The following is an 11519-nucleotide window of genomic DNA, read 5'->3' on the forward strand; positions in this document are numbered from 1 at the left end:
AATAGCTTTCCTACGCGCTACATCATCTTATTTAGGCTAAGCAGGACATTCTATGGTAAATGCTTTCTTTATAGTTGACTGGCAAATACAGGGAGACGTTATGCTATTTATCAAATATAGATCCATCATCAGGCTTACAAGACAAGGTGGAATTGCCCCGGCCAATTTTGCGTGCTGTTGCAAAGGGGCTCTTTTAACAGTAGAGATATTTCCTTTTCGGTCAAGTTTTAGTAGATCTAATTAACCTAGCAAAGATATTGCCCTCCTCAATTATCACCCATCTCTAACATGATGGCAAGCTCTCCGTTAACACATTTGCTAAAAGTTGATCCTATCCTTATAGTTGCAATTATAATCCTAACTAAGGCGCCTGTTGACCTTAGAATAGTTAAGTACCCTATCCGCTCTGAGATAGTCTTAAGTAGACTTACTCACTTCGTCTCAAAATACCAGGATTAACTCAGCGCTAGGTCGAAGACGAGGAAGGTAAACTCTTTGCTTATTGTGAAAGACGTTTCGAGATGACCACACGTGTTAATATCTCTCGTATTAAATTCGATAAAATATTTAGACGGCAAATGGACGATCGCTAGAATATCCTTCGACTTGAACGAATCATGGATACCCAAGGGTGCAAGCGACTTATGAAGGAATGCTATGTACCAGTCCTGGTTCCAAGAATTAATTGGGAATATCGAGTTAGACTACGAATAATAGACGGACAGCTTCACCAGTTAGACGTTAATATCGACTATAGGCTCCGCGGATAGGACCACGAAAACTTGATTACTACAGCTCGGAATAAGCTCGGACCTGGCAATCAATAGTAGATAGTGGATGTCTATATAATAGACTAAACCTATACGTAAAGTAGCTAAACCCAGCTTTTCCCTAAGTTTCTTACCTTACTGTTTCAAAGCTAGTGAGGAGCTCTTACAGAAAGAGTTTATTCGCTCACTCCAGGAACGGTTCCTAAATGACCGTAGACCACCAAATAGGCTAATTTATCAACGAATTCGATATTATAAAGGATATCTCGATGGCCCTATAAATAGAACCGTAGCAAACTATTAGTAGGCAGCTCTAGAAAGTCATCCTAGAAGCAAAAAGGGCAAATATCTACAAGCTTTTCTTAAGCACCCAACCTTCCCCAAAGCCTTCGATAAACTACTTCCTATAGTAGGTATCTAGGAGGGTATACAGATCAGTTTACTCCACAAGCTAGTGGCAATACAATGCGATAAGGTAAGATACACTTACTTTAAGGCAGATCTCGGTGCTTTAAGATCCACGTTTTACTAACAAAAAAAAAAGCCTCTTCTGTACTATTTAAAGCATATAAAAAATACCTTCTTTAGTCTAATAAGAGACAGGGATGATCTTTTAGCTTAATTAGATAGAGTGACCGTTGAATTATTAAAGTCTCAGGTGCCTAAAGTCTCTATTCGGGACTTAAGATTTTTATAAGACCGAATGTTAAAGCAAGAGTTATTCCCTAATATTGAAGATCCTCGGGACCGTTTTAACATTTAGGAACGGTTACAAAATATTGAGTATCCTATACCAATATTAGAAACATTTTTCAAAGATAGGCTCAACCTTAAGATCGGCCGGAATATACTACAGCAGCTTTATATCCCCGATCCTTACCGAAAAGTAACAGTCGATATAGGACTCGGCGAACTATATAACATTAGTATCCCTCTCTTAACCTCAGATCGATAGAGTAGGATTCGGGGGGAAATTTATAAGTTCTAGCGTTTCAGTTTTCAGTATAGATTCGAGATGGTAGATCACAAGCGCCTTATATCGCGGATAAAAGCTAGGTCCCAACGCGCATCGAGACCCGGCTTATCTAATAGATCAGACACAGCGGAACGAGGGAACCTCTAGCAACATCTGTTTCAACTTACTAGAGATATAAACTTTAACATCCCTTTTGCGAATGAACTCCCTACTCAGCCAACAGAATTACCTCCTCTCACAGCATATGACTATCCTAAAAGTACTAAAGAAGATTTACCGGTAAACAGACGATACGGAAAGCCATATATAGACTCAGTAGAAGCGGATCAGTTTACACTTTTACAGGAGGCACTAGAACAACCTTAGAGCTCTCCTCAAGTCACTACAGCATTTATTCAGCGATTAGTATTTCTAGCTTTTTTCCGCTATCTCAAAGGGGCTCCTAATAGCCCATTCGTTACTAGCAATACCCCTAAAGCGAATAATATTTCTCTAACAGAATCGTCGACAAGCAGGAACACAAACTTAGACAATGCGATTCTGAGTTCGGTTATTACACCTCAGGAAAATATAGTGCCTTTGCTACCCGTACTTTCTACTCAATATTTTAATCCTACATTTGCCTCTCCGGTTGTAAATGTCTAGCAGCACTATTACTTCGAAATGAAATTCATCTTCCCCAGAGAGCCTGAAAAGCTCGTACAGCTACCAAATGACCAATTCGCTTTAAGTATATTTTTCGAGGGATTTACAAGACACCATTTCTATATATATTCTCCAGATAATCCAGCACGGGGAATCAATGAAAGAGAGTATTATTCACTTTACTTTAGGAACCCATTCATACGTTTGCATACCGAGTTCATCGGAGTGGAGTATTTTAAAGCACTGTTATACCCGTCGACGGAGCCAGAGGAAACAAGAAGACGCAAGAGGCGACGTACAGATGGCTTAAGTGAAACTATTGATGCCAAGATTTGGTTGAATCAGAGGCTTAGCGAGCTGGTCCCGGACAATGGTGCATATCAATTACAAATTCAGATCCCCGAGGATGAAGATTTAGAGGCTTGGTAGAGCTGTCGCATCTGTTCTGGGCGTAAATGCCGCAGCCCGCCTAAAGCAATACTGACCTTGATTGCTCGTTTGATCGCTTGTTGGACGTGTTCTTTCCAGCGAAGCTCCTGGTCGAAAATCACGCCCAGCAGCTTGGCCGTGGGCGACGCTTCAACTGTCTTCCCGTTAATAGCCACCTGTCCCTGGAGCTGTTCGCTTCGTTTCCTGGTGATATGAATGAGCTCGGTTTTCTCTGCTGCGAAGCAGGACCCGGTTCGACGGGCCCATGCTTCAATGCGGGGGATGTCTTCAGATTGGATCTTGGCTAGGTTGTCTTCAGCTGACCGACCTACTCGCCAGCGGAAGTAGTCGTCGATGAAGGCGGATGCGCCGCCGTGGAAGGTGACGGGTTGGTCGACCCAAAAGACATTAAGTAGCTTCGACAGGTCTACTTGCATAGACCACTACCCCAGTTTTTCACCCGATAAATCAGGCTTCTGGTCTTTTGAGGTTCACCACACCTCTCACCCTGGGTGTCTCTCAGTTTGCTCCTTAAGCATACATTACGGGCAAGCCAACTAGGACGACACCGCTTCAACCGACCAAGGTCGATCTCAGGCCCCCAGTGCGAGTGGGGTAGTTGGCTCCCGGCTTTTTGTACACCGACACGCGCATCCGTCCTCTCGGGCTATACAGACAGTCTCTTGACAGGCCCCGACCCTGCCGCAGTGGCTGCCATTGTACACCACGCCCCGCGAGAGCTTTCACTCTCGTTTCGCGTTACCTGAGGAGGTCTCCCTTCGCCAGGCCGACCGTGTCTTGCAGAAAGTCCTCCATACGCTCCATCCGGCAGTATATGTCGGTTGCTCTCCACTAACCAAGCTTGGTCCCCCGTGTCTGAACAGGATCGACGGGTTGCCCGTGGCAAAGCCTTAACGAGTCCCGCCGACTGCCACCAGTCAAATACCAATATTTTTCAGATTGCCCGTGTGTCTCCCAAGAGGATGCCCGTGTCTCGGCGGTGCCCGTGTCCCGAAGAGCAGTCGCCCTGAAGCTTGCCCGTGGCTGAGCCTTAACGAGGTCTCCAGCGAGCGATGTCTCCGAGCCTTAACGAGTTCAAGTCTTAACGAGGCCTCTGGGCCTTGAACGAGGTCTGTCCGATATCAGCTTGACTGCCTGTGTCACCGGTTCACTACCACCTCGCCGCATCTCGCACGATGCGATCCCAGACCGTATGCAAGCTCAGGGGTGTCCTGTCTTCTCCTTAGGCGACACCACTTCCACTGGTAATGCAAGACCAGTATCGGGCCCGAGTGCGAGTCGGGTAAGAAGAAGTCGGATGGTTTTCATATGCCGTTATCCCCTGATTTTGGTGTGGTTGTGCGGTCGCTTCCCGCACCGGGCCGGACCGCACAACCACGGCGGATTCAATTTGGTCTCCCCAACGGGGATTAACACCGGACACCACGAGAAGGTAAGAATCCATCGTCCCAGCAGCCTGGCAAGGACTGCTGCCCAGTGCGAGCTCACCGGGGGCTCCGTAATACAGTACATGGATATATATAGTTGTTGTAGCCCGCATATCGTCCCGAGGGGTCGGGGTAAATGAAATCATCATCATCATCATCCTTGCTCCAATAATTCGAGGTGTATTGTCTTATGCTGTGAGAAACAACACTCTATAAAGCTGGTTTTAGGTACGACTTTGGTGACCACCCGGCGCCTTTTTGAGGCATCAATAAATTTGATACAGTGGTTGAGCGACAGAAAGGGGTACAAGTCTTCTAATCCGAGTGAAAACTTGAACCCTCAAACTTCGACGGGGCCATTTGTCAAACTGATATTATTAGGGGAAAGCGGAAGCTATAATACCTTGTTTAATTTGCTTAAAACTTATTTTTTTAGCACTATTTAGAGACCCGTTTCTCGTGACTTAACAATTAATTAGCTTTAACAAGATTTTTTATAGAGTTCATACTTATTAGCATAACTCTACAGTCAAACAATACTAGGAGGCAATCTTGCATTCGGAGCATCAAGAAGTTATTCCAAAGGCATTAGCCTATTAAGGTCGGTTTGATATACATTGAAAGAGTGTAGGTTTGATTACTGAAATCGTTGTCTGTCATAGCCAACAACTGCGAACATTATCTGATCCAACCTCAACGTCAGAAACTCATACGTCGAAAAGTAGCCCGGAATACAGAGCAGAATAGTATTATCTAACTTCAAATATTTTACAATCGACTACCCTACATTCAAGCTCAACGGCTCAAAATCTCGACTAGGGCTCGCCACTTCAGCCGCCTCTCTCAGGGACAGCCACAAACACTCTCATCCTCGATTAGTCGGACACTAGCGGTACAGCCACACCTACACTAGGACATAGTAAGATCAACGATAGGGTAGATAACAACGAAATTATATTCCATAATTTACAGAATCCCCACGCCTCATTGTCCATCAACAGTCTGGTCAAACTCGATATCACCCATCCCGCAATCGGCGGTCAACCCATATTTCGCTCTACAGAACTCACGAGTGATTATAATCATAACTCCACAGGAAGCTCTGATTTTACCTTATACTTTCCCTCAGACCCAACCACGACATCTCTACCGCATCCGGCTACTTTGTTAGTCCCTTCACGTTCAAACTAGGTCTCCCCAAGCTCTCCTATCCAAATATCAGTGAAGTACAGTAAAGAGAATTCCCAGGAAATTCAAGATAAGGCTTCACAATCTGGACCAACAAATATTACTAGGACTCTGAGACTTCCATCAGACTCTACCAACAGAATTTTAAGTTTTCAATCAGGTCAGACCATAAAAGAAGGGGCTAAATCAAGCAATTTGAACTTTTTCAAGCACAACCTAACCACCATAAATCCACTCACGCTTACGGATTCAACCAACAAGGAGCCGACCATTATAACTGCCACAAAATCCACAACTAAAGAATTGACAATAGGCAAGACTGGAGCAACTCGGGCTCTCTCAAGTCATACCTTAGGCTTAATCCTTGGAACTATATCTAGTAGCAGCTTGCTCGTTATAGCAATTTTTTATTTATATCGGTTTTGCTTTAAGCGAGCTCATAAGTCTAGAAAGAGCACAGGCTTAGTTTCCCATCTAAAAGCGGACTATACTGCTACCAAAAACCCACATGTTTCTAAAAATATAGAAGTCTCGCGATTCTCAGCCTATTCATAAGGATTTTTTGGGATGGGGGCGAAATGCTGTATGAGCGAAATACGAGGGACTCTTAAATGACTTCGCCCCTAGTTTGTCGAAACTTAGCCTTCTAAAAAAGCAGGAGATAGGATACCAAAAATACCGAATATAAATAAATTAGGCGTAATCCGAATTTTTACAGTTAGCAGCCTAAAGGCTCTACAAATACCGCGTTCAAATGTAGTAAAATTTATGCTCAATGGGAACACCAAAGGTTCTCACCTACGAAAGATTGACAGCAAGCTACCAACGTCGTACACAAGAAAGTTTTATAAGAACGTACCCAGGAATCGCGCATACCTGCTAACGCAGCTATACCAAGGCCATAACTAACTATCCACCTATACAAAGAGGTTCGGCTTCCGCGAAGATGATTTATACGAGTACAGCGCGCAGGAGACAGTCAGCCACGTGTTGCTGCACTATCCAAACCTGCAAGGGCTACAGGGTGATTAAGGAGAAAAGCTGGGGACGCAACAGCATGTCGAGTCTACTGGGAGCTCAACCGAAGGCGAGAAAGGTAAACCAAACAACGTCTCAAGGGCGAAGATAATTTAGGCCATAATAGACTGCGCCGAGGCGTCACAGCAGTTCCGCAGTTATGCGAGGGCAGCCTAACAACAGAAGGGGATTAAAGGATTCCAGCATTTATAGGGCAGGTAGTGGTTGGTAAAAAATGTTCGTCCTACCAGTATATCTTCGCTCGTCCAGTGTATTTATAGAATAGTCGAGTGAACTTGGTTAGCAAAAGGGGGGGGGGGTGTTTGAGAGAGAAGTGGCCAGGCAACCGATCAAATCCCCTGTTAGCTCGGCTGTTTAGCTTATTTACAATTGAATGGCTCTAGACACATATAGTCCATACAACCATGGTACGATAGCTACTGTATATTTAATGCTATTATACAATGATCTACCCCGTTCGCAGCGGGTACATCCGTTTATAGGTACTATACCTGGTGAAAGACTTGGGGATTATCTATTGTATAACACGTTCAGCCTCCTTCGATAAAAAAAAGCACCCTCTGTTTCAAGATGACCGCAACATTATTCAAGAGTCTATACTCAGTCGGGACGTATTTATAAGGCTGCTTCGTCAACACGCCTCACCTCCTTATCACCAGGTATAAGCTTTTATCCAATATTTAATCCTTCCAAGAAAATATAAAGGTTAACGTCCGTCTTCGTTTCCCTATTCTCAAAATTAATCCGAAAAAAAGCATTACTATAAAAATTTATAGCAACACTTTGTGAAACCTTATATCAATCAAGCGTTAGCACAGTTTAGAATTTATAGGCATTTAATATCTAATTCAGCTCGCATTACCTAAGTACCAGCCCTAGTAAGACTCAGTTAGAGGTGAAACTTTTTACCTAGGTTATAGATATTGTTCCGTCAAAGCAAGACAGTGAACACCAAATAACTTCGGTTCTCTTACCTTCTATTGCGACAGCTGAGTCATCTCTAGTATTATACGGTTTACGTACTCCACTTTTACTACCTAAGCAGACGAAGAGTAACAACGACTTCTATACCACCTATAATCCCGCCAACTTATTAAAGCAAAAAACCCCAGAGATAACGTCTCCGGGCAGTCACAATAATATAAAAGCCACACCAACTAGATATAGCGACGGCAGCAAGCGGAATAGGGTACGGAAGCCCTTACTTGATAAATATCAATCCAAAGCCAGTCTCTCTGTTATACCAGCATCATTCAAACACAGGGCTATAGCCTATCATAAGGTGATAAAGCTAGCACCACGCACATATCGTAGCGCACGGAAAATAACCAAGAAGCTCTGCAAAGCACATCTGCAATTTATTAAGAACCACGTCAAAGAGCACAGTGATATACTCGGCGACGGAGAAACCTTCCTACACAAGATAGCGACTGCACACCCAAAATACAACCGGATGATTCGGGCCCTTCCCATATTAATAAATTTCGTTCCTGAGGAGCTTAAAGAAAAGCTATTAATCAAAGAAAACATAGAGTTGTTGAAAATAGGAGCTTTTTTGGTGAATAAATGGGTGTCAAGGTCGGCCGACGAGTAAAGGATCTGTGGAAACAAATCCCCTTGCCATCTCTATATGGTTTTCCCCTTAAAAATGATCAAGTCACAGGAATTCAAACAATGTCTTTGAAGGTACGGAAGCATGGACGTTGAACTTACAGTATTGTTTGGTGGTATATGGTCAGGTTGCCCCACATTATACGCCATGATATAGCACATATACTAGTTACGTGGTACAGTTAAAGGAGTGCTCGTGTATATTGTTACGTTACTTACCGCTCCGCACGAATTTTCGAACTGTTCGAAGTTCGCGAATTTCGGCGAATCGAATCGAATTCGAACCTTGGTTTCGGCGCTTCGAATCTATGGCCGATTCGATTCGTCAAAATTCGCGAATTTCGAACAGGTTCGCGAACTAATATCTAGCCTTTTTAGGAAAAAGGGTTTGTGGAACGAGTTTTCGAGATGCCTGGCCCCTACAAGAATACTTCTGCAAATAAGGTCTAGAATATCAAACACCTGTATGCCCAAAAAAGGTATTACTGTATAACTATGAAGACTTCCAACGCGCAGCATCTTTCAGCCTTAATAAGGTCCCAAGGGTCTTACCTTTCATGGAGAAACGTCGAATCCCCAGCACATCTCTCCCACCATTGAACAATCTCTCGATATCTACCTCTGCTGCTGGTATAGCAAGGTGATCTTGTGCTACCTTTGCCATACAACTATATTCAAGCATGTTGGCCTTCCACCAGTTTCGTATAAACTCGGACTGGCTCTGGCTTATATCGAAACCAGTGCTGATTGTCGGAGTATCGAAATACTTATCGATGTCAGACTCAGCGACATTATACTGTGTAGGCTGAAAGGCTTCCAGAAATCGATATTCGAAGCTCTTCCAATTGGTGCTTGGAGCGGTCGATACAGGCTGTTTTGTAGTAGAATATGCTTTCTTCAGAAACTCCCGGATTCGGTCAATAATCTTCTCTCCATCCGATAGCGTTTTTAGCCACTTGGTCTTAATTCGAGGGTCCAGGACGCTTGCGATATAGTATATGTCGTTGTCTTTGACGCAGTCGTGGTACTTCTCCAGGAGTGAGATTCCATCGGAAACAGGAACAGTTATTACTAGCGAAACCTTCTACCACTCGCCTCGTCGTTCCTTGATAGCGAGGAGTATAGAACGGAGCTCTCCAAACATACGCGCCGCCATATGAATTGAAGGGCTATCCCGAGAGACATACTCGGTATATTCATTAAAGGGAGCCAGGATCTTCTTGATATCCGAGAGCTGTCTCCAGTCGTTAGGTGTGAGACGTAAGGCTTCGATATCTGGATCATCGTTGACTGTATCTTCGAGCTGACGGCGACACTCTTCGGCTCTCACAATCATAACGAAGGTGGAGTTCCACCAAGTATCAACATCGTAGTTGATAGCTTTTGTACAGCCAGGTCGATTATCCCACTTCTGTATCCGCTGAGGAGATCGCGCAATCCAAAGTACAAGTAGTCGAAGCTTTGCAATAGGCGAAGTAGGAGCGTTGACCGTCTTCCAGCTCCTCTTAGCAACATCATCAAGAAGATCACAGGCTTCTTTATGCGAACTAGCGCGTAGAGACCTCAATATGGTTTTCATAACCAAGTTCAAGATGTGAGCAAAGCAGCGGATTTGGGAGTTATGGGTAAATTTCATCGTCCCTTCTCGGATGATAGTCTCGGACAGGTACCCATCGTACCGCTGAGACAGCTTTTGGTAGAGATATCGGTGTAGGGTATCGTTACAGTAGATTACGAAAACGGCTTCCCCTTAGAACACTCACGGCTTGTCTCTCGGCCCGTACCCGAAACCACACTAATCCGAATTTGGATTCGGTATTGACCATGCTTGGCTCACAATACATGTTAGATTACCACTAGTCCTAATTCGAGCTAGTGTAGTGTCGGGTACGGGCCGAGAGACAAGCCGTGAGTGTTCTAAGGGGAAGCCGTTTTCGAAATCTACTGTATTCGATACTTGTTGGGTGGACCAGGAGAAGAAGGAAGAGGTAAGATTGACAGTGCATCACGAACCAAGACAGTGGAGGCTGTCTTGGATTTTGCTGAAGCATCGCAACGGTTTCAAAGCCGCGCGCCATAAGGGCAGCATAAACACAACGACGGCATAGAGGCCACGGCAGGCCTCGGCGAGGCTCCAAGTTCGCTTAGGAAGTGGTACACGATACATGTACATAGGAAGATATATATAGTAGCGGTAGGCTGCATATCGTTTCGACGAGGGGTCAGCGTAAATGAATTACACACACACACACACACACATACTGTATTCGATAATTACACACACACACACACACATACTGTATTCGATAATTACACACACACACACACACATACTGTATTCGATGCGTTGTCAGCTGTAATCGTCATAACTTTATCAGATATATGAAACCTCTCGAGAACCGTGGCAACGATATTAGCAAGGTTCTCTCCAGAGTGGCTGCCTTCAATTTCAACGAACTCAATACAAGCGCGATATTGCTGGAAGGCAGAGGACATCCAGTGAGCATTAATGGCTAGCATTGGCAATGAATTCTGACTTGTCCAACCATCCAAAGATAGCGCAACTAAGGATGCTGAAGACATTAAGATTCGAAGCTCATTATCAAGAGCATCAAGCCGAAGACATAATCGACGCGACACAGTATCCGCACTTAGTACGGAGTCCTGAAATCCTGCAGACCTCAACATAGCCTTAAATGAAGGCTGTTCGACGCATATAAACGGTTGGCAGGTTGATACAATCCAATTCAAGGCAGCTTCTTCGAATAGGAGCTTCTTTTCCTTAGAAATCCATAAGCTTAACGGACCTTAGCACCCTGAATGGCCGTCCTGGAAGAGCTTGTGTGTTTGCTGTAGGTGCTGTTTTAACGCTGTGGTTGAAGATCGCAGTTTCGATGTAAATCGAAATAATCGGCAGGTGGATGGCGACACAATATATAGGTGTTTAAGCTCGGACCGCTCCTTATTTCCTAATCTCCAAGTACCAGATTCAGGTGTAGTAAGGTAGTGTTTCTAAACCCAGCTCCGCTCTTTCGACCTAGTCTCATCTTCCTACTTGATTTCAATCCTCTCTACCTCGCATTCGACCTAAGATATTGATTGCGAAGGACGTATATCCGTATCAAGATTCGATAAACTCATAGAGACATTGCTGGGAGCTGTAGGAGAGGTTGAAATCGGAGGAGTCGGCGACTTAACGGCGGACCGGACCGCCATCTTCTTTCGGGGAGGCGGAAGTGGTATATCCTCTGCAAGGAGGCCATATTTATTAAGCGCCGCATAATCGCGTTTATTCTTCCTAGTATTAGGACAGTCAAATGTTGTAGCAAGTGGAGAAGTCATCTGTAACGTTATATTAGTATGTTAAGCTTGTGTCTTGATCGATCGCTTACCCTCGGGCACCCTGAAGTGATG

The 11519-nt window shown here is 44.3% G+C and overlaps 2 protein-coding genes across 2 annotated transcripts; both read right to left on the minus strand.

Annotated features, from left to right (window-relative positions):
* Positions 1-2783: 2783 nt before the first annotated feature.
* On the minus strand, positions 2784-3257 carry PGRI_035820 (uncharacterized protein; the record flags this gene model as incomplete). Its single annotated transcript, XM_040791295.1, has 1 exon — positions 2784-3257. One exon carries the CDS (start codon positions 3255-3257, stop codon positions 2784-2786), a length of 474 nt encoding a protein of 157 aa, XP_040645372.1.
* A 5341-nt stretch (positions 3258-8598) lies between these two features.
* Positions 8599-9931, minus strand: PGRI_035830 (HAT dimerization; the record flags this gene model as incomplete). Its single annotated transcript, XM_040791296.1, has 3 exons — positions 8599-9176; positions 9252-9795; positions 9869-9931. 3 exons carry the CDS (start codon positions 9929-9931, stop codon positions 8599-8601), a joined length of 1185 nt encoding a protein of 394 aa, XP_040645373.1.
* Positions 9932-11519: the final 1588 nt, after the last annotated feature.

The sequence above is a fragment of the Penicillium griseofulvum genome (genome assembly GCF_001561935.1).
Source record: "Penicillium griseofulvum strain PG3 chromosome Unknown contig_86, whole genome shotgun sequence".
In the NCBI taxonomy this organism is placed as follows: domain Eukaryota; kingdom Fungi; phylum Ascomycota; class Eurotiomycetes; order Eurotiales; family Aspergillaceae; genus Penicillium; species Penicillium griseofulvum.